This window comes from Apteryx rowi, unplaced genomic scaffold (genome assembly GCF_003343035.1).
Source record: "Apteryx rowi isolate R43461 unplaced genomic scaffold, aptRow1 scaffold_573, whole genome shotgun sequence".
NCBI classification, from domain to species: Eukaryota; Metazoa; Chordata; class Aves; order Apterygiformes; family Apterygidae; genus Apteryx; species Apteryx rowi.
The window spans coordinates 408503-432660 of NW_020450842.1; the positions used below are offsets into that span (position 1 = coordinate 408503).

At 38.1% G+C, this 24158-nt stretch overlaps 1 protein-coding gene across 5 annotated transcripts in view; it reads left to right on the plus strand.

Annotated features, from left to right (window-relative positions):
• Positions 1–24158, plus strand: part of LOC112973921 (cadherin-6) — a 52867-nt gene that overhangs the window by 15793 nt on the left and 12916 nt on the right. For 3 of the 5 annotated variants that reach the window (XM_026082343.1, XM_026082344.1, XM_026082345.1), the window contains exons 2-6: positions 12211–12505; positions 15034–15153; positions 17786–17953; positions 19471–19658; positions 21128–21381. In XM_026082343.1, coding sequence (XP_025938128.1) covers positions 12211–12505; positions 15034–15153; positions 17786–17953; positions 19471–19658; positions 21128–21381 — 1025 coding nt within the window. The remainder of the gene's footprint in view (positions 1–12210; positions 12506–15033; positions 15154–17785; positions 17954–19470; positions 19659–21127; positions 21382–24158) is intronic. The other 2 variants (XM_026082347.1, XM_026082346.1) reach the window with 2 other exon arrangements.

A 24158-nucleotide genomic window follows, 5' to 3' on the forward strand; every position in this document is an offset into this window, starting at 1 on the left:
GTTGTCGATCTTCAAACAGGGTCCCATGGTCGTAGAAACCAAAATCCTGTTGCCAACACCAGCGGCGCAGCCAGTCGTTAACCTGGAAAGTCCGTCTCCTCCTCCTCTCATCCATCCCCCTCACTGGCAGGATTGAGGAGAAGATGACCTGGGCTCCCAGACCCTTGACCACCATCCCCAGAGCTCTGAAATCCTGCTTGATGGTCTGCAGTTTGCCCTTGATGATGGATGACAGTCACTGTAACAAAGAAATTACAGATATTGAAATAAATGGATAAAAAAAACATAAAAAGGTTCTTTAAATAGCCCTGGCCTTTCTTAAGAAATTGAGAACTGACTAACTAACGGATCTCCAAGCTTTTGTGAGGGTAATTCTAGAAGTCTATACAATGCTATTTTGTTATGATCACTGCTGTTCAGCTGGAGAGGGCTCRTTAGTCTTTCAGACAAAGGCATAATTAAGCCCAACTGCAGTAAGTCAAACTGGGGAAATTCAGTTTACAACCAAGGAACTTTTTTTTTAGGTGAGGGAAATTAGTTACTGCCAGAAACATGATGGTTTTGAGTTCCTTAGAGTCTTCAAAGTGCGATCGGCTGTCTTTCTTACATATATAGAGTAGTTCAAAGAAAAGCAAGAAGATTGATGGAAGAACATGAAATTCAATGGCCCTTATGTATAGAGAAGATCAAACTTGACAGAGCAGTCTCTTGTGCCTTATAAATTAAAAAGCTATTTGTCTTTCATAACTTTTCGAATTCCTGTTATAATTGTGCTTTGAGATATTAGCAAGAGGAACAAATAAACTGCATTACCACAGAAGACTTGATCAGCTCTCAGGTCAGAACATGGAGACGCTTATATCTAGTTTGCAGCTTTGCTAAATACTCATTAAGAACTGATGACGAGTTGCCCCTAGAGAGAAGGGCCAACAGAATAAGTGACCTTTCTAGTCTTATATACTGCAGTGCAGAACAAAAACTCTTCTGTCATTGTCCCTGTTTAATCACAGTGAAGGGCAGCAGCAGTTGGGGAACCCAAGAGGGAAAAGAGTTGATAGCCCTAGGCAATGTTGAAAAGACTGACACTTTCCAATTGATTTCTTGCCCCATCCCTGAAAGCTGATTAGCTGTTGCGGCATGTTTGCACTTCAGGTTGGAAAACCCACTTGTGATTTTGAAGGGTGTATAATAAAGGTGTGAGACACCAGAGCATGGATTCATAGCTTCAAATGTTTAAAACAGAACAGGAGCCCAGCTAGTGTTTGGGCAGCCTATTCCACACTGTGACTGAGGATCACATCATCAGCAAAATTATTGCCCCTGTCTATCTCAGGCCATGCAGTCCTATATAGTCCTCACAAAAAAGAGAATGAAAGGGCTTTCCAGCCTGCCTGGCAGGTATGAATCTGGAGAGTTTTAAGTGAAAGCACTTCGTCTCTTGTCCCTGGTCAAATGACGATTTCTTATTCCAGTGGCTTTTATACTCTGTTTTTTGCTCCATACTCAAATTTTTACTCAAGCATCCTATACTCTCATTACAGTGACTTTTCCATGTTTTGTTTGTTTGTTTTTAAATCAGATGTCGTATTCTCAGTTTGACTTCTGAGTATCTGGTTGCTTCTGGATCTTGATATGTTCTTAGTGCTTTGGTCCATTTGTTTGCTGATGATGTTCAGCAGCCCAAAACTGTTTTTAGCTTCTCTCAGTGTCATTCATTTTCAGGGACTGGGTTGACATTGATACTTTTGAAAGTGAATGAGAAATATCAATGATACTTTGATACTCTTAAGAAACAGAAAGATTGCAACACCCTGGTGGTCTTCTTGTAGGTGTTTTTTATTCCTCCTGTAGTTCTTGCAATTAGGACAATCTTCTTGCATATGATACTGCTGTTACTGAACACTTCTATCTGACATTTGGCTTTTTTCCCCATTTGCACTGGGGGTAATCTTAGCATTTTCTCCTTGAATCTCATGGAATATATTTCTTCTGTAAAAACCTCAGGGTTAGAGCTAAGAACTGATACTTAGGTTAAAGGGGTCCCTTAGCTCCTGGCATTGGTGTTTTGTCCTTTGCCCATTACACTCTGAAGTGGTCATCTTAATAAAACATTTGAGTTGCATTTTGATATTCCAAGTATTGGATCCTTGAATCCTCTACAGCATTTTTTTAATTTCAGTTTTACTGAGTTTTTCTACCTGAATCTACCTCATTCCATGCAACCGAGGCTGATATGGTTTCCCTAAAGAAAACAGCTTGTAGATATGAACCTTACATAAAATCATGGACCATTACCTATTATTAAATTAATTCCAGAGCTGAATGACTTAGGGTTTAAAGTATTTCTTGATTTGTCATACAACCAATTATAGACAAAAATAAAAAGCAAATATGATATAAATAAGACATAATGTATCTTGCAATAGCTCCAAACAAAGTAACCTCTCAAAATTCTCACATAACCTCAGCAGTTGTTCAGTGCTCTATTTCTTTAATTTATTATAGATTTAATATCTGCATGTCTAATTTCACTTTTTTTTTTTTTTACTGTATCTTATTCTTTATTGCTGGCTAGAATATCTTACAGGAAGAAAAGGATGATTGTAGGGATAGAAGCAACAGAAACAGGAAAAAATGCAAGGTTCATAAAACAGAACTTATTAAAAAAAATCCACTACACAATGATGATCATAAATTAGAAACAGCAAGAGAAGGAGAAAGACCTGAGTGTTTTTGTCAGTCATGGGATGACAGGAATAAGCTAGTTCGACATGACAATGGAAATGGCAAATGCATCCACTCATTTCTAATAGAAATAGGAAAATGTTAATATCACTGTTCAAAGACCCCAAATGGAATCCTATTTACATTCATACAGAAGGAAGGTCAATTGAAATGGAGCAATTACAGGGAAGGACTGACTAGGATTATCAGCCCTTCATAGCCGGCCTCTCCTTCACTTGCTCTATTTGGAATCCACTTGTCTTGAAAATGGGAGACTAGGATTGTAAACAGGATTTCATCTGAGGACTCAGAAGTGTCTATTTTACAAAAGAAGATTGGATAGAAGCTGATAGCCTAGCAAAAAGAAAATAACGAGAGCATACATAATTATTATCTAAAAGGGTTGGGTGAGGAAGAATGTATATGTGCAAGAGGAGGTGGTCCTTAAAGCAGAAGAACAATCCTGACACAAGAACAAATGAGTATAAAGTTGCAATGGACAAATTTAATCTGGGAAACAAGATTATTTCTAATCATCAGAGCAATGATTTATTCCAATAGGAATAGTGCACCTGTTGTAACTTTTTCTTCAATAAGCATGGTGGAAGCATGTCTACATTAACAAATTCAAACACTCAGGAATTCCTTTCAGGTATTTTGCTCCAAGTAGGACAGTCTTTTAGAATAAACAGGGTCACTGATTATATTAAACCCTTCTGTGATCAAACTATGTGGTTCTGTGATTTTTTTTTTTCCTATAGACATCCCTTGCATGTAGCAATCTCACTGCTATAGTCACACTGAGCCACATTCAGATTTACCTACTATAGTAAAATAATTCAAGTATTCTATAAACTGTAACATCTGTCAGGTCAAGAAAGTCAATGGTCAGGTCAATGAACAATCAAGATTGATGATTGCTTAGGACAACACATATTGGGTAGGTAAAAAAATGTAGAAAAGTGGGTACCTATTTTAAGCACTTGTCATAGCAGTTTACAAAAAGCCCTAGTGTGGAAGCATTATTTCTGATAGACATATCTCTGGAATCATCATGTTGTGTTCTGGTAAACTTGTGTCTGTTTGTATTTCTCTTTCAGCTTGTTAATACTTATTCCATTCCATTCTGTTCTGTTCCGTTCCATTCTGTTCCATTCCATTCCATTCTTTTATAGAAAATGACAGTGCTTGAATTTGCTTCAAAATCCTGCTCCCCCCTCTTTTGATGCTGTGAAGTACAAATCTTCATATAAATTTCAAAATGTATTATATAGGGATGCAAAGGAATCACCTCTTCTGGTTTCTCTAAACACTATTTTCTCCTAAGAAAATGTGGAACCACTGTATCATCTTTCTCCCATTCTCTTCCAAATTCTTTCTTAGCATCCATCCTTCCATATTTACCAGAAATCTAGGGCTAAATTTTTGAAATAGTTGATCCCCAAAGGTAAGCACCCAAGTCTTGACATAGCCTTCTAGATATCTGACCTTAACCAGATAACTAGCTTTGGTGTTCTACCATCTATCTCCGCCCATCAGCCCTCTCTATTTCCATTAAGCACTTTCAATTAAATTTTATAGAGGAACAGAAGTGTCAAATCAATTAATTCCATACATAGTTTGGGAAAAAAGTAACTGTGCAAGGCAAAGAAACCTACATTGTGCCTTGACTGTTTGGTCAGCAGAGTGCTCAATCCACCAACAACCACAGTACATGCTGTCTCTTCTCCAACCAGCATTTAGGAGACATGAGAAGGAGCTTAGCATTTTGCAGTCAAGAGGTTTTAAGGATAGAGGCAGGAGCTGAAAGTATAAAATACTGTGCAGTAGGGTTAGCTTATATGGGAATAACAAGAGGTTTTGCCTTGGGGACAAGCCAGAAAGGGATGTTATATAGACCATGAAAGGAAATGGAGATTAGCACAATGGAGGCCATAGGAACATCACACACACATCCATAGGAAATAAAGCATCATCATTTCTATTGATGATGGATCTTCCTATGGCTCTTGTGGAATATCTTTTTAGAAGGAAGATTCTTTTATGGCTTGAAATAAATGATTTGTGTAAGTATTTGCCCTGATGATATGTGATATAGTGTATGTATATGTATGTATATGACATACATATATAGTGTTTGGGGGTATTTTTTTCCCCATTAGGAAGCAAATAAGTAAGTCTATATTTAAACTTCAGCAAAATATACGTAAATACTTATTACTTATACACAAAAAATGCCCTTTTCCTTTTAAGTCCAAGTGGAGTAAAAACTTCAGTGCTGATTATTTAATGATATTAACAGTGCTGATTATGATATTAATTGAGGAGGCTGGTTGATGCTGTTGGGATAGAGTGCCAGGAGAGACAGGGAAGAGTGCAAGGTGGTTATAATTCTGAAACAGAAATTCAATTCTGTGCAATATTATACTGTTTGCWGTCTCATTTTGAGCTTTAGTTTTTCTGAATGCTGTAGCCCTGCACTGTGTAACCTCAAGCAATACATGTGGTTGAATTAGTACATTACTAGACAGGTCTCTGCTGTTTGGATCTATTCAATTTGCAATGAAATCATGTGCTATGAATACTGCCAAGAGTAAACCAATGATTCTGTTTGTGAGCTACCTACTAACTCTTATTTATTATTTCAGGTAGTTGGTCTTTATTTCATTACTGTGTTAGGAGACAAAAATGCAACCACAGCAGCCCCAGAATAGCAAGTTCCTCTTATAAATACAAACAAACAATAAGACACAGCAGGCAGCTTATTTCTGGATAATTATAGGTTGATGGTTCAGCGTGTACAACCCAAGGTCAGTTGACTCTGATCTTCCCAGAGGTTCAGTAGCTGCTCTGAAATTCAATGAGCAGGGAGTTATGTTCACAACAGGAAACAGAACTTGGTCTGTAGGATGGATGGAGGGGAAACCGTCTCACCCACAGAATTCTCAGGCATCATAACTCGCAGAATGACATTAGTGAGAGCTAAACTGCAGTTTCCAGCCATCTTACATAACTTAAAGCCACTTTATAAATGAGATCAACTATGCTGTTTAAATCAGTGTTGTAGAGTGGGGTAGAGGAGGGATGTTATTCCATTGTAGAGAATATCTATAGCCTGCAATTTCAACTTTTTGGAATTTAACTACCATAGCTATAAAAAATACATGTTCTGGAAATCTTGTTACAAATGCGTGTGCTAGAAAGCTGCTTCTCTCTAATACATTCCATTTAAATAAACAAAAAAGTTAGAGCTTAATCTTAACCCTATTAAAATATAGGGGATCTCACTTTTGTTATACAGTTCTGCTACCGCTGGTTCACACAATTTCTTGTTAAGGTGATTTTAGCAAGGTTAGTACAGGTCCCTGAGGGCCGTTGCAGCCCTGCCGGCCCCTGCACGCCACTCTGCGCCGGGCGTCCCCCAGCCCCCATCTGGGCCCAGCCCGGGTCCCTCAGTCCCTGCCCGCCACAGGCTCCCCGGCCACGGCCCTGCCCTGCCAATACCGACCCCCAACCCCCGGCTTGGGGAGCCACCCCCGCAGTGTCCTGACAGACGCTTGAGTGCTGGGCCGATTTTTAAAGGGAAAACTGCCCCCCGACCGGCCGCCTTTCGCCTTTCAGAAGAGCAGCCAATGAGCCCCTCTCCTCTCTCCTTGCTGCTTCGGGAGACAGAAGAGTTAGGGTAGAGAAGCAATTTCCACAAGAGAAGCAGGGAGGACAGAACAGCAAGTCCTGGCAAGTCGTGCTGGGTCTGCTTTTCCTTTTGAGGAAAGGGCTCTTTGCTGCCTGTCTGCTTTCTGCTCCCCACTCTGCAGCACTGGATCAGAAAAGGGGATGAAGAAGGTGTAGAGTTGTCACTCCCTCTGCTACCCTGGGCCTGGAAGAGAAAGTACGACTGGAAGTGCAGAAGGAGCAGAGAAGGAGCTAAAAGGAAGATCAGAGTGGGGGCAATGGGACTATAATAAACTGCTTAAAGATGGAAAAAAATAGGGCCTGACAGAGACACAGAATTATTTATAATTTTAAGGTGAAGTGGGGAGGTTCCCACCTGAGAGCTCCTAAAGCTAGGACTGAAATACTTCATATGGTTAAAAAACAAAAGAGACTTGAAAACATAATACTGCTTCATTTTTAAGTATTGCTGACATTTTAGAGTCCAGGTCCTGACTTTAGAATACAAAAGGTCCTGACTTTAGAATACAAAAGACAGACAATACTGAGCTATACAACTTAGTGCTGTTTTGAACTGCTGTTTTCATGCTATTTCAGCTTATAGTCTTATTACAAAAATGTATGAGACTCCCTTAAACTCTTCTCACTTATTTTGCTGAAGTAATTTCTATTTGTTTAACATAGGTCCAATCTAATTTTTTAAACTCCAGTAAAAATTTCATGAAGTTTTGTTTCAAGTTAAGAAATACTGTCTATTCAAGATGAATACAAATGCTGTAAATACATTCATTCAGAAAAAATGCTTGCAGTACAAATACATTGACCAAAACTTTCACTCATCTTTTCCTTTCTGGCATTCTTAACATACGTCATTGTCACTACTCTTTATGCTTTAGAAGAATATTGCCAGTGATATCTTGGAGTATGATGCTAATTCAGATTGTGGTTAGTTTGAAAAAAATTCCCATTTTATAACAGTTATATATTTGATAACAAGCAGACTGTCAAATACAGGTACTTAATGCTACAGTCCTGCAAGCACATTTAAAAATCTCTGTTTCTTACTAGGGAAATGAAGCCTTTACTAAGGGACCTGTCTTCAAATACCCATATTAGAATATTTTGGGCCAGGACATTCTGAGGGAAGAAGAGTGAGAAAGACAGGACAGTTTCTTCTAACTGTGAATCATTAGAAGTAAACCAGATGGTTAACTTAACAGTGGTATTAAAGTAAAACAAGTAAAAGTATGCCTAGGGCATAGTAAAATCTTTAATTTGTCGTTCCTCCTCAGCCTTAGCCAGTGATTGATGGATGATTTCACAAAGTATCCAGATTAAATTGAGTGAATTAATTTACTGTAATATTAATACAATGCAATTGCTGAGGCATTTGCTTTTTATTGCAGCAACATAGACTTACTTCTACACAATTTTGCTTACCTTTTGGGTATTACTCAATTCAGTCACCCACTGAAATGAATGCCATTGAGTAACATGGAGCTCCTGAGGAAATAAAAAACCTTGCTGTCAGTGGTGCCCTAAAAACCTTTGGCTGAAAAAATATTGCATTCAGGAATGATAATGTGATACAGCCTAGCTGAGATGAGCACTGTGCACCAAGACTTTTTATTCTGGCCAATGACTATCTGCCATGGCTCATTTATGTGGCCTATGGCTGACTTTCTGCAGAGGATAAGGGACACTCTTTTGCCACATGGATTACCACTTGTGGAGCCAAGTAGCACGTGAACTCATTTTCCATCCTAAGGGCGTCATAGAAAGCATCCTCACAAAAACCACCTCAGCTCCTCGGGGCAGCTGCATGGAATGTGGAACAGCCCTCAGTGCTGCCGCATGTGGGGCTTGCCGGCATAGCGGGAATACACATCTGCCATTGAGACATTGGGTCCTTGTGTCTGGGCCCCAATAACTGGTTCAGAAAAGATGGTTGTTCAAGTGGAATGACAGGAACACATACTGGAATAAAGAGATCCTGTTACTGATCGATTTCCACTTAAAAGGAAATTTTGGAGTAATATAATTAGAATGAAATTTTCTCTGGTAAAATGTGCATATAGCTTACTTTCTAGGAGTGCTACCAATTCTCAGGTCCTCTTAACTGCTCTAGGAGTGGAAGGTGTTCAACAACAGCTTTTAAATGGGTGAAGGTGGAGGAAGAAAAGAAAGGATAGCTAGTATCTTACAGTTTGGCTGAGTGAAAGATAATAAAAAATCCAAACTGTTTTACTGAAGTCAGAGGTATATGTAACTTTGTCTCCCAGGGGGTGATCCACAGTTATTGTCTGTTATCTTAACTTCAATAAAATTGCACACAGAGTGGAGCTATAATATCTTGCATGGGCTAGGATCTGCTCTGTTATAAGCATGCTGCAGTATATTCAATATGCATATCTCATCACAACAAACTTTCTTTCTAAGTGAGGTGTCTGGGTAGCAAAAAATAACTTCAGCTTGAAAGGAAGTAGGGTTGTTATTACTACTCATTTTATCTTCATAACCTAACTACTGTATTAAGTTTTATATACAAAACTGCCAATGGTATTTTTAAGTGCATCTCTCATCCAGGCCCTTCTTCTGGCCTAAAATTGCATCATTTTTTTCTTCTTTAAATTTTGTTCTTTTTTTTTAATATATCTTTAGAATAGTAATCTCCCTCTTTATATAGGTCACATAGGCAGTGTATTCCTTCCAGGATAACCTGGCCCTTAAAAAAAAAAATTGTTTTTGTCTGGATAAAACTTCTCTACCAAACAAACTGTTAAGGACAGATAACCTAATCTAAAATAATAAATCATTTTTTCAGATATTTTCCTCACAGGTGAATGTTACAAATTTATCCTCTATAAGAACTCTAGCGAGCTGGTTGATTTTTCTAACATATAAAACCAACATTTTTTTCTGAAAAGAAGGGAACAAAATCAAAGCTATTTTGGCTCAGTTGATGTTGGCGTATTGATATTGGCATATCTCACAAAACCCTAATGTTTAGCAGTTAGAGAATTATCATAATTTACTGAAATCAAGCAGATTGTAATCACAGCTTTTTAGAATCTGTGTGACTCAGACTCTGGAGGCTGGGTGTGGTAACATGCTGTAAGGTCGGCTGTCAGTCTGAAGGGCTGGCACTTAGCCAGTCTTAGCTCTGTATGCATGGAGCATGACTTCTCCCACCTCTCAGTCTTACAGTAAATAACCCACTTACTACCTTGCCAACATGTTCCCTCATGTCTTAGGAAAGCTGTAAAACTGAAGGTATTAAAGTTGAGAAGGATCTTGTTTATTTTCAGAAATTGGTGCTTTTGCTGAAGGGCTGGACATTGAACCCTTGACAAAGATGAGGTCATTCACAACATTAACGAGTCATTACATTGAGATATATGTTGTCCTGATATAGAAACTCATAATCTGTTTTACGCTGGGGGATTAGATGTGGTGGAGGAGTGGAAATTTCATAAACTATTGATTTGAAAACTCAGACAAGTTTGCTTTGTTATCTCTTTATCTTAAGCTTGTCTAGGCTGTGTAAAGAATATTGTGGAGCACAATTCCCAGTAGCGCCAACACCTTTTGTAACTTGACCTTTTTTACTACCTTGTTGGATGAAACCACGCTTAATTAAAATGATGATGAAAATGTGTTTGGGAGTTCAACCTGTAAGTTGTCTCACAATAACACTATTCTATGATTCATATAAATTAGTGATAGGCTGTTACAGAGAACTGCTTTTTTTCCCAGTAATATGATGCAGAGAAAATTAAAGAAGCTATCAAGGCAAAAAAAAGTTAAATTTCAAATGTGAAACAGAATCAGAAAAAAATACACATTTTTAAAGACAGAATTCTTCTCAGGTCTATAACTGCCTTTTCCTTTGCAGATTGTCTTTGAGCAAATTAGATTCTAAGATCCTATTGTAATTATTCCCCTCAGCAGACTTCCAGTCTGACTTCTTAACAAACAGGTCTAACAGATATTCTTCAGAGGCTTAGCTTATACCCGGCAAATCATCTAATTCCTCTAGGTCCTGTGGCCGAGTGGATGGGCCAATTGAGCAAGACTCAGGAGAGCTGAATGCTACTCCAGGCTCTTGCACTAGCCTTCCAGGGTGCTGCTAGTCTCTAGGCTTTGTTATCTGTAAAACAGAGCAAATGATATTGGCCATTTTTGTGAAGGATTTTGAAATCTGCTGATGAAAAATATTGCATATAAGCTGGTTATTGGTATTCATATTATCAAGAGAAAGGGCACTGTGCAAAATTACATTGAATGTCTCCCTGAAGGAGAAAATGAAGAAACAGTGCCTCAGCATGTCTGCTAACGATTAACTGTGCTACAGTTCTGATATTTTGTATTGCTGGGCACTTTCGTTATGTGTAGAGGCAGAGTCTCGCCCTTAAAGACAGACTCGTTGCATGGAGAATACTTTCTGTAGGGAGCACAGGCAGGAGCACGTGTAGCAGAGCAGTATGCTGCCAAGCGGGTTGTCAGTAAGCTGCCAGCATAGCACTGATCTGGGCAGAAGGCTGGAGGAGGTCCAAACATTGTGCTTATGGTCCTGCCAGAGGCTGCCCTTCCAGAATAGTAAGGGCATAACCATGCTTTATAAAGTTTGTGTGAAGACCATAATGTTCCATATTCTTCCACCTTAAAAATCTGTCTCTTCTACAGAGCATCCCATGCAGGAACAGTAAGTACTCTACCGTGACAGTCAGCTAGGCATTGTTTTTCTACTTTTGTATGCAGAAAGACAAAGTAAAGAGCTGGTCCAGAAAGTCCAGCTCTCCTGACTCATAAACATATGTCTTTTGTATGAATCAAGCATTTGTGGAAGTCTCCTACATAACATTTTTTTTCCATGAATTTCATCACCTATACCCTCGCTTTAAAAGTCATTTTAATGTTTCATATTTTCTTTATTTTCTCTAATGTAACAACAGAATAAAATGTAGTTGATTATCCTTGACTTTAAGACCAAGGAGGATAGATGAGCACTTATCAAAGGAACAGCCATCAGAGTAGGATTTAATCAGTCGTACCTTCTGTGTGTGGCATGCAGCTTTTCAGAGAGATGCGGAATTCTCCTAGGGAAAAATGATGAAGATTTGGGCAGCTCACGCTTTGCTAAATACCATCCTTCTCTTCTTTCCTCTGACCCCCATTATGTTCCAGTTTGGTCCATTTCCCTTTGGAAAAGGCAACTGAACTCTTCATTGCCAGTGCTGAAATGTTCTAGCATGCCTGCCTCAGCTCTTAGTTTGCCACACCTGTGAATGCATGTACTTTGCTGTTATTTGTGTATGTATTTCATTTCTTACTATGATATGCATTTGTGCAGTATGCTACATCATGTCCAGGGGGAGTAACAGCAGAGCAACCTGAATTTAAACTCAAGAGGTAACTAGCCTGGCCCCTTTCTAATTCTTTCATTACTGCAGTTCCTGAATCCACTCTTTTTCCAACTGTATGATTTCAGTATAATATATATTCACAGAATTCCACCTAAGTCACTATCATTTGGATCCAATTGATGTATGCTTAGCCTGGGATGGTGATCTGCAGCTTTATCTCATGGTTTTCCCCAGAAAATTTCTTATAATGTTGCAGCCCATTTCAGTTCTGACATCAGGGCACAGCTCTACCAATTCACTGCTCCTTCTGTGGTATCATCTCATTTCCCCAAAGCAGTGTGCAGCCTTTTGGCTGGACATTAATAATAGTAAGGCATATATCATGGTAACAGATAAAGTATCTATTATATATTTTCCCTTTTTTTTTTTATTCCCATTTCACCACCAGCTGCATTCAGACCAGGATAAAGGAGATGGATCACTTAAGTACATCCTTTCTGGAGACGGAGCAGGAGACCTCTTCATTATCAATGAAAACACTGGTGACATCCAGGCCACAAAGAGACTAGACAGGGAAGAAAAGCCTGTATACATACTTCGTGCCCAGGCTATAAACAGAAGGACTGGAAGACCAGTGGAACCAGAATCTGAGTTCATCATTAAGATCCATGACATCAATGACAATGAGCCAATGTTTACAAAGGACGTTTACAATGCCAGCATTCCTGAAATGTCAGATGTTGGTAGGTGCTAACTAATAGCTGATTTCAGTGTCTGGTCTGGATTCTTTCTGCAGAGTTACTTAAGGGCCCAAAGTTTGTAGACACTGAATACAGACACCTGTTGTTTGAATTTTGAGCAACAGCACCTCAGCCACTTAGAAAAACTAACCCCAGGAGGATAGTGATAATGGTTTACTGAAATCAGAGGTATCAGCTGGGTGACACCCACTCCCTGTGTTGTCCTACAACAAGTGCAAGTTACTGCAATCGAGCATAGTTCACAGTGAAAGAGTTGAGCTAAGCTGTGTCACGTGACACTTTTAAAGAGCTTAACACACACTGGTATCATGATTTAGCACCAGTGTAATAATATGGTAAGCCATAGTCACCTGACTGTGTCCACACCCCTAAATCTATTGAGCAACACTTGTTTAGGCCAGGATGGTAAAAAAAGTGGAAGAGGGCAGGTCCAGAAGGGGGTGTACACACTTGAGGAGAGAAAACTATCACATAAATCAGCTCATCACTGATTCTGAGATATGCCATTAAATACCTTTGACCTTGGTTGCTCTTTTTGTTTCTTTTTAAGCAAAAAATAAGCCCCAGAGACCATCGATGTCAGCTGAAATCTTTCCTTTGATTTAAAATGTATCAAGCTATATAAATTAATTCAACAAAGAAAAAGAAAATAATTTCTTTCAAAAATGATTTTAAGATTGAATCTTTTTCAGACAAACTGACAGGTTTTGATTCTTTGTCTCTGGTTCTTAGGAGGGTCATTTTGATTTCTTTGTCAGGGAGAGATGGATGCTTGAACCACAAGAAGCACGTATCTAATCTGAAATAACATACAGGGAGAGAAGCATTAATTAATCACAATCAAGAAAGAGATTAAAATAAAGCTCAAGCAATATGAAAATAAAGACTGTGGGGCATACTCTCTCCTCTCATTCATGGGACTTGTCACATGGATGGAACCTCATACGGTGGAGAGAAAACCTAATATTCCTAATATTTGCTGTTTAATATGTGAAGTGAATACTTTGTTTGCAAATCCATTTTAAATCCCAAAACCTGAGTTCATTTTTCATATTTGTTAATGCTTTGCCTGAAATTCAACACCATTTCTTTTTCTAGAAGGAACATTAAAAATTCAGATTTACATTCCTGTGTCAAATACCTCAGGACTAAGCTTGTTCAGAGTGTAAATTTTAGTTTGACCTGTTACAAGAATGAGTAAATTTGAAAAATTTTATTCTTGACGTAGATTCAAATTTTCAATGCCTTCAATACCTGGGGGAGGGGGTTTCTCACTTCTTCATAGGAAATATAATAAAAAATCCCCATATCTAATCAATAACTATGTATTTTGATGGACTCAGAAGAAGCCAACTATCATTTTGTTATTGCATCTATGTCCTTTAGGAGCCGAGACACTTATACAGAATAAGAATTTCTCTGAATTGTTGTGACAGATTTGAATTGAACCTGAACTATGCTTGTTTTGTCTAAAAAAATCCTTTTAAAAAGCACACACTTTTCTTATAGGTATTCCATATTGTCACACTACCCTGATCCTTAGTAGTGTTCAAAGCAGATGTACAAGAATATCGCAAATAGACATTCCTGATGCATTTTGAGAGATGTTTTACAGGTCTATGATATCCAGTTATTTGTAATAAACATCCCATCTRTGATTTTTCTGAGATTTTCCTATCTATAATTTAGACACTGCCTTTTATACACAGTTGTAGTATCAATACAGATAGGAAAACTTGGTGACTACTTATAAATATTTTTAAATACAAGGAAGATTGATCACCCTGTTTTCAAGTTCAGATGTTGCTCTGAAGCCTTGTGCAGTTTCTTTCACTGGGGACACAGAGGATTTTTAGCAGCATTCTCATCCCCGGCTTAGGGTGAAGAATTCCCCTTGCACAAAAAATAAATAAGTGAATGCAAATACAGCCTATAATTGAGTTGCATTTCCAAAGGAAGCAGCTGCAGAAGTATCCCTGGTCCCTGGCCTGTCTACCTCCAGGGGAGGAAAGGAAAGGCAGAGTGCACAGAAAGGGTTATTTTATTCCAGCTCATTGCTCCCAAAGAAGACACAAGATCTGCATCCATACAATCTCATGTCCCAAATAACCAAGTGAGATGTTCTCCTTGATGGAAAAGATTAATTTCATTCAACTGCCTGCTAGACCTTGGGCACAAAGAGATGTGAATTTTCAGATGACTAGTATTGACTTTCGGGTGCTCTCAATTCGTGTATTTCTATGGCAGCATTCTCCATGTATTTCAATCAAACTCTCTATACAAACACTTCAAACAAACAAGCAGGGATAGGAAATAGTATTTTTCATCCACAAACATTTGTTATGACATTTAAATTGCTTTAATGCTGCTAAAATAAAGACCTATCCATGCCCAGATTCAGATCATTAAAGAAAGTCCAACTGGCTAGATAGTACAAACAACTACATCATAAACTGTGTTGTTAATGGAAAAAAAAATGGATTTTTATTTTCTTTAATTTATCATTGCAGGCACCTTTGTTGTACAAGTCACTGCAACTGATGCTGATGATCCTACTTATGGAAACAGTGCTAAAGTTGTCTACAGCATTCTCCAGGGACAACCGTATTTCTCTGTCGAATCTGAGACAGGTCAGGAGACCTTATCTGTCATTCTCTGACAACATCTGTAATTTAAAATGACATGCTAAGCCAAGCTAGGACATATTAGACAAAAACTTCAAAGAGATTACATCTTTCTCAATGCAAAATCTGACAAACTTAATAGAGCGATACATCTGTAAACATGACACCTACRTTATTTTAATCTTACCAGCAAAGTGTAATAAACGAAATTAGAACTAGATGTGAACCAGTTTTCAATCATTTTCAACAAAGAGTGAGTACAGAGACTGTTGTAGATGCTTAAATTAAACCAAATAGGTTGGCTCTTAGAAGAAGAGGAGAAGCAGGTGGGTGTGAAAGAAAATGCTTAATCCTCATAGATTTTCATAATGGCTAAATTAAGACTGAGGGTTTGTTCTTTTTTTTTTCCTCCTTCTGCTTCTTTAAAACTTGTTTAAAGTAATTATAATTTCTGTACATCTGCAACATATCACTTTAATGCTGATTTTATGAAAGAAGGCTTAATTAAGAATAATGATATAAGAGGTAAAATTGGCTGTTGCTCTACACTAGAAGTTCACAAATAGAATCCCAAACTTCAGAGTTCTGTTTTTGGAAGATGTTTAAGTTATATACATTGACTGGAATTTCTTATGGGCTGAGAAGACAGCTTTGGAACCTGTGCATGTAAAACATATGAATTCTGACTGACTGAAAGAAACTGCTGTATCATTGGACTATCTCATTGCATACATAATCTTCAGTCTCTTTCCAAGATTTGCAACAAATTTCTCCTGGAAGAAACAAAGGACCTTGAGAAACTATTTAAATGGGAACATCCATTATGATAGGTTGCTGGAAGCTAGTGAAATTGGTTCTCTTCAGCATCCTTACAGAAAAGGAATGGAATATCCCAGAAAATTAATCAGGTTTTAGCATTGTACCCTAACCAAATCTGAAGGATTTGGGCAGGGAGGGAGAGTGTAGGTGTCTCAGAGAAAAACCTCTGAGGTGAAAAAAGGTGCTTGCCTCTGAAAAAAAGGAAGAACCAAGATCAAAGGGAGTTTTTTGGAGAAAGGAAGAGCAGACTTCATGACTCAGAAGAAAACCCTATTCTTTTTGAAGCTGTAAGTCCCCAAAAATGAAACATGAAGAGAAATCCCTCAACGATGGTCTGAAGTGATAAGAAAGGCTAGGAAAGATGCTAAATTTGTTGTCCAAAGGTACACCTAAGCCTATCTTATGATGCTTACAGGAAAGAGTCACCTGTTTTGGAAATCTTTACAAAACTTTTATTTATTTGCTTTCATCAACATGTGTCAAGTTGGGAGGTGAACTGTAAGCCAAAACAGACATTTTGTGAAACTCAGAGAAAGCAACTTTTGCTGGAAAGACGCCCTTGCTGCCCAAGGCCTAGCAGAAACACTGGTCTCAGAACTTACTAAGTTAAACTCTCAGAATGTAATGCAAGACACAATCTGCTTTTTGAGATGATGCACAAAGACCCAAAAGTCGGGGCAGTACAAGGCTTTCTTCAGTCTTGAGATGCTTTAAAAAACTGCCAAAACAGCTTTTGGATCCCAACCACATTAGTTCTGAATCAAAAGGGCCTGACACTCTCTGAACTGAGAGGAATCTGCGGGTTAATCTTTGCTTCAAGCATAAGGGTATTTGGATACTACAAGAAAGYGAATTTTTGCACTGATGCCCTCATTCTGAGTTGGGCAGTACACTATGTGTTCTTCTATTCAGAGATATAGTAAGAATGACGTTGCTGAGAGTTCAGCAGTAATGGTCTTTTAGCGAGAAGGTTATGCAGAAGAAGGGGAAGCAAGGTAAACCGCAGGCTTGATCTTACTGCCATAGATCAATGACAAAACTATCAAAGTGAAGTAAGTCTCCACTGAAGTTGCTATGAATTTTGCCATGGATTTCAGTACTATGATTTCCCCCCTTTTGCCAGGAAGGAGTCAGTTTTTAGCCTTAAGAGACCCAGTAAGAACTCAAACATTTTGCTTCACAGTAGATCTAAATGATTGAATTTCAATAGGTATTGGGATCATAACTGATACTTGTGCCTTTGACGAAGGAAGTGCTTGGCAAAATTGTTTCAATCAATGTAAAAATATAAATATATATACTTGGCATGCTTAGATGCTCACAATTTTCTTAATTAATTTCTCTTCTCCTGTTTAATGTTGCTGCACTGCCTCTTTAATGATGTCTTGTTGAAGTCTGCTTCTTTTTTTTTTTTTTTTGCCATGCCTATCAAAATAAAAATATTGACAGAACAGGGGAGAAAAGATGGAGCACATTATAATGAACAATGAGCCTTCTTCCAGTTCAGTAAGGGACTTCAGCATGGAACGCAAAGGGAGTAAATAGTTATGTAAAGTAACATTGCTCACAAATAGATAGCATATCTTCCTGAGGATGCCACTAATATTGTGTCTGTCACACAGGCAGAAGCCTGAGATATGATATGACAAGTCTGTAATTTAATGTGCCAACTCATAACAGTAAATACTTGTACTGGGCAAAGTTTATTCATTACACAGAGACTGTTTTGTTCTGTAGGCTTTATTTTTTCTTTTTTTTAAATATTAATTTTAATGAAATTCAACACAGTATTAGTGAATTTCTCCTCTTTAATTTTCAGGCATTATTAAAACTGCTTTGCTAAACATGGACCGTGAAAACAGGGAACAATACCAAGTGGTCATCCAAGCTAAGGACATGGGAGGCCAGATGGGCGGATTATCAGGAACCACCACCGTGAACATCACACTGACCGACGTAAACGACAATCCACCGCGCTTCCCCCAGAGTATGGAACACTTAGGTTCTATGTCTTTACAGTAGAACGGACAGAAATTGATATATTTTTTTTCACCTCAGTTATTTTTTCTGCTGTCATTAACTTACAGAGTGTCAGACTTGCTTTGAGAAAGAAAAAGAGAGCACAAGGAAGCAAGCAGTAGCATCATGCTAAGGTTACTTACAGTGGATGGGAAGCATATCTTTAATATTTTTGCTCCAGTTGCAGTAGATAGTCTGAGAGGTGAATTAACGTACAAAAACAACTCCTATTTTTTTTACTCATGAAATAGCATTGATTGATATCATTATATTTCTAGGTTAATATTGTTTCTGTAACACCTTGTATCTGACTGTGTTTTTAAGATGGATGTTCCGATCTAACATATCTAGGTTTTTAAACATATTTATTTAAGTAGGTAAAATGATCCTAAAAGCAGTTCTATCAAAATGAATATTCACCCAGGAAGCATTTACTTCAGTGGATTTATTCATTGCACACAGAAACAAAGACATATATATAAATATTCCAGATATTTCTGCCTGTTTTTATTCCCATGCCTCAGGTCAGTTGGCAGGTATCTGTGTGAGATTTAAAGGAGCTAGTTGAGTCACATCTCTTACAGACACAGTCATTTGTAATAATTCATGGTCATAAGTGATTCAAAAAGCTTTAATTCATTTCTCTTCTCTCCTCTTTTCTCTTTTCTCTCTTCTCTCTTCTTTCCTGTTTTTTTTGTTTTGCTTTGTCTACCACTGCTCTGTGTGTGCGTGTGTCTGCGTGCATGTGTGTCAGTGTGTGTCAAGTCAAGAGCAGCTGTTCAAGAAAATAATTGCAGATACTATCAGACAAATCAACAAGCTTTGGCAGCTAAATCACTGGGAAATTTACTGGAAGCAACTTGTCATTTAAGTTCCAAGTCTGCTCTTTGCTGTGGGCAAGCCTTTTCCATTTAAATTAGAACAACTTAAGAGGAAATATAGCACTCTGCCTCCAATGAGTTAATTATACATCTCTGGACATAAGTGTCTTCAATACAAAAGCCAAAGATACAGCTCCATAACGCGAATATTCCCCAAGTAGTTTTTTCTCAGGGGAGATTTCAGTATAGCACATTAGCAATAGGCGTTTGGGCTGGATTTGCTTTTAGTGTTACTATGTAGTATTGATTTCTGGCAGGTCTAAATATTTTGTCTTTTGACCTCAGGAAGTTTTCCACATTCCGTTTTCATATGGCCAAAAGAAATCATGGTAGTGTCTAGAAAGGGACGTATGTTTCTAAAGATACATGTAGGCAGAAAAAACAAAATGCCCATCCTTCGTACTGCAAAATAGGTAGAAGAAAAAGTTACTTTTATCCATACGAAAGTAAGGCAGAAGCTGAAGGTTTTCGCCCAAGGAAGGCCTGAAGACACAGCAGCTCACTACCTCATCTGTGAATGACCAACATAGATGGTGCGTTAAGAGGTGGTATCCAAAATATCACGATCCTGACTGACAAAAGTTTCCTTCTCTGTCCGCTGTAGGCACATATCAATTCAGAGCTCCTGAGTCTACCCCACCTGACTCACCAATTGGAAGAATAAAAGCTAATGATGCTGATGTGGATGAAAATGCAGAGATCGAATACAGCATTACTGAGGGGGACGGATATGACATGTTTGGAATTATCACAGACAAGGACACACAGGAAGGAATTATAACTGTCAAAAAGGTACACATTTTAACACACTTAATCCCAGCCTCTGAAATACCAACCAAAACTTTACCTAATGCATATTTCTTTTTTCTTCTTTCTATTGCAGCATGTGTTGTTTATTGATTTGAATGCTATTTATTAGGAATCTCTACAACATTCCCTATGAAAAGCCTCTTTTATACAACCAATCAGGAACCCTGCTCTTATACCCTCCTTTACTAAACCAATGCACATGCTTTGAGGGATCTAAGACGGTAAATAATCTATGGGGTGGGATAGGCCTGATGGAAAATTCTACAATCTGAAGATATTCACAGAGTAACTCAAAGAAGTACACTCTGTGATTTGTCACTGTCATGCTTACAGGATTTGCTCACTTATTAGAAAGGTGCTGTGGTAAGACCACAGAAATAATCAGCATCACATTGCCTACTTTGCACTATTAGAAGGTTTGAATTGTATAGGCTATAGCGTATTAAAGTACATAGACAAATTTCTTTTGACTCACATTTTGTGAAAATGTAATTAAGAAAATCCATCATTGTGCTTTTACTTCAGAAAAAAATCACAGTGCCTTGTTGGATCACAATGGACATCATCTACTAGGTTGCGCATTGGCTGTCAGAAAAGGTTTGAGAAATATTGTTTACAGTGGGTTATCAGGCAAGCTTGATAAGGTTACAGATATCATCCTCCATCAGTTCAAGTTCAGTCAGCACTAAATAGACATTGTGTAGATTTTCAGAACATGCACTTTGCTTGTTGATATCAGTACGACACCTGTCATTACTTGTTTTTTAAGAGATGCCTTCCAGGGTCTGATTATGATATCTGTCTAATTCTGTTTGCATTTCTATCTGTTGCTGACGGAAGCCATGGTTTCTGTGGAATTTTGTACAACATAATGGAAAAATAGGGTGACTCCTCTCTCCCCAAATTTCTCTAAGTAGGTACTCTGTAAGAAACAGTCCCTACATGCTTCTCCTTCACACTTTTAACAGAACATAATATAATCCTATCCTATCATAATATCATGTTTTCCTTGACAGGTGGTCCTCGATCTCCTCTGACACCAGATGACATGCTGTTTCATTTCAGTAATGGAATGCCAATATTTTAACAAGCAGCTCCTATAAAATCTTTCCCCCTATAGTGTGTGATGCTTAATGCCAAGGAACAGACAAGAAAATAACTAAATGCCAAAATTATCAGAATAAAAAGCATGAAGAGTTGAGGCTATTTGAGAAGGAATGATTAATCTAGGAGTTTAGGAGTTTCAGGCATAGAATTCCCTGCAAATGTACATTTTTGTGGAGCTTATTGTTAGTGGCATACAACCCCTTTCTGCTGGCATTTTAATCCCAGTACAGGCTCCCGTTACAGCACAGGCGTCTCCCTGACATCCAGCCATTCATTTGGCACATCTGGCTGCAAGCCAAAACAACACCCACAGACCTCTCAGACTCCCTTCTTTCTCTTCCAAGGCACTGGATTTTGAAAATAAAAATCTGTATATTCTGAAAGTGGAAGCTACCAATACTCATGTGGACCCTCGATTCCTCTACTTGGGACCATTCAAGGACTCAGCTACAGTCAGAATTCAGGTGGAGGATGTAGATGAACACCCAGTGTTCAGCAGACCAGCATATATAATTGAAGTGAAAGAAGATGTTCCAATAAACAGCGTAATAGGAACAGTAACAGCTCAGGATCCGGATACTGCCAATAACCCTGTCAAGTAAGCACTGACTATTTCACCTCATGCTTAAATTTTTTACTGATTAATTTTGTTTTATTCATGTCAGCATACAAAAAAAAAAAAAGCTTTTAACAATGAAATTGTTCAGGTGTGCTTAAATGCAAAGTATTGTAGATGGTAAATGATCTCTTAGAGTATATATATGTATGCGTGATTGTGTGTGCATGCCCCTTGCATCATTGAATTACACCTTAGCTTCTTCAATAACTAATGCTTGTGGTTATTTCTCAATGACACTGCGTACATGGGAAGATAAACTGCAAAAAAGAGCACTAAAAGTGGTTAGTGTTCCCTGTCCACCTCTAACACTTTCCAGTGCAGTGCATCCTCTTGGCTTTGTGACAGGGGAGTGATTCAGCAGCCCTTTCTTCTCCCATCCTTCCAGCCCTGGTTAACTGAGGTCACATTTACCTTCTCTAAACTACAAGTAGAAACACCTTAGAAGCAGCTCATGTGCACATAGACTCTGATCTCACTTCTATCAGTGTAAGGTTAGTAAGATAAGAATCAGGATCATGGACTTCATGAATTACACTTGCCATGAATCAATAAACTATGCTTAGAGGAAGTGGAGCAGACTTTAAGGTCAGAGTAGCTAAACCTAAGCTCTCATTTTCTGTAAATTGTTTAACAGGTACATTGTTGGTTTATAAATCAGAGGTCTCACTTAGAAGGTTCAGTGCATCTGAAAACATACTTGAGTACTTAAATCATGTTGAATGAAGTAGGAAAGGACTTTTAAATAGCTGTGCCCTTTAATTAAAGTTCATTGCTACTGAGAAGCCAGTAAAAGGAGGAAATGAAAAACACAGCAATATTAAATTCAGGTCAATTTTCAGCATGTCGCTAGGTTGGACACCTTGGAAATGCAAAAGTAGCTTTAAGATCAAAATAGAACAATGCAAGTTTAATAAAGTCCACTCCACTGATTCTTTGCACCTCTGCAAACAACTGTCTTTCAGCAAGATATCTCACAATGCTTATGAAACATGAATAAGTTTTAAGCTCTCAGCTCATCTTGCGGGATGGATAAATATTATCATCTCAATTTCCTAGATGATGAAACTAAATCTAAAATCCTTTTGTGGCAGAAAGCCTCTTTGTCTTCAGTTTGTGTGCAATGTTTTGCACAGAAATCCTAGTTCAACACTTAAACTTTCTAAGGTTTGGTTTTATTTATATCATGACATGCAACAATTATACGAACTTCTGGATTAGCAGAGCATAGTAATGTAAATGGACACATAGTTTTTTGCGAACCTTGGAGAAGCCCAGGGACAGAATAAACACCTTCTACAGCATGTGTTCTTGGGCACACTAGCATGAAAATTAAAACTGGGTTGGGGTGGAAACCTGGCCCCTTCCTCATATGAGCCTCCTTTTCATATCTAATGGCACTGCAGAGTAAGGGAAGTGATGGGTCTGTTTCTTTGTGGTGAGAACTACAACTCTTTGCATTTCACATGAGCACCAGCTCCTAATTGCAAGAGCTCTATATTGAATAGGGATTATATGCATTGTATATATGTGCATTGTTGAGTGTTGCCTACTGGCTCTTTTTCTGAATGTGTGTGCTAGAAGTTACCAGTCTTTGACAGGACAGTTCTTTAATACTGTACAGGTACTTTGCATATTAGGATAAGGAGATATTAGATAATTATTGCGCAAAATATAATAGAAGTGTCAAAATTCATGCAGAGCAGCAGAAACTTGTCTCCCTTGTATACTACCAGCATGTAACACTCAAGGTGAAAGGAGAATAAAAAGAAGAATGAGGAAGAAGTTAAAGTAACAGAAATAAATGCAGCAAGAGGAAACAGAAAAATCAGAAGAGGGGAAGGAAATCAACAGACAGCAGCAGCCTGTGAGATGCAAACTTGCAACAAGATGTGATTTTATGGTGTTAACATCTTGGGTATCTCCTAGATGTTAGGGGCACAGGTTGTATCTGCATCTTCTTGACAGGGTGATTTTTTTTTCCATCATGCAATGGAGATGCTAAATCTGATTTTCACTCTGAGCTTCAGGAAAGATGCAATTAGACTGTATATATATGACTTGTCACTTGCTTGTCAATTTTCCTTGACATTTTAAAATAAAATCTTTAGACACTTGATGTTACAATGAAAGCCTTGCATTTTCTCCTCTACTTGAGTGAAGATTTCTCTTTTTAAACAATCTGAGCCCTAACTCTGTTAGATGGAAGATCCTTTGATCTTCCATTAAAGAAAACCTTCACAATATCATTATGAAAATGCATTATGAAAAATTCACACACACATCCCTTCCTGACCCACAAATCTTCCTGACTTGCTGTTGCATTAGATGGCAAGCCGCTGAGTAAAAGACAACAATGAAGCAACAGCAGAGTATGAAGTGGATACCTGCTCTGGTTATTAGAGTGCATCATTTACCACCTGTGTACTGGTAGAGCCAAATTTCATCAGCCTAGCTCTTATAAATAAGCTTGGCTGCAATGTGACATTAAGAAAATGCAAAAATATACCAATAGATGTTTGTCTATATTTAAATAGTCATCCATAGATAGGAACATCAATAAATTCCTGATTAACACTCCACTGTCCAGTTGTGCTACAAAAAAAAAAGTTTTGCATTCTAATTGTGCTTGATCTAAACAGAAATGATATTATTATCCACTGCATACTGCAAAAAAAATGCTGCAACTGACTGTATTGTACATCAGGTCTTTTTAAATTGCTAGTTGAGTTTTTTTGCTATAGTAACTCCTCAGAGGC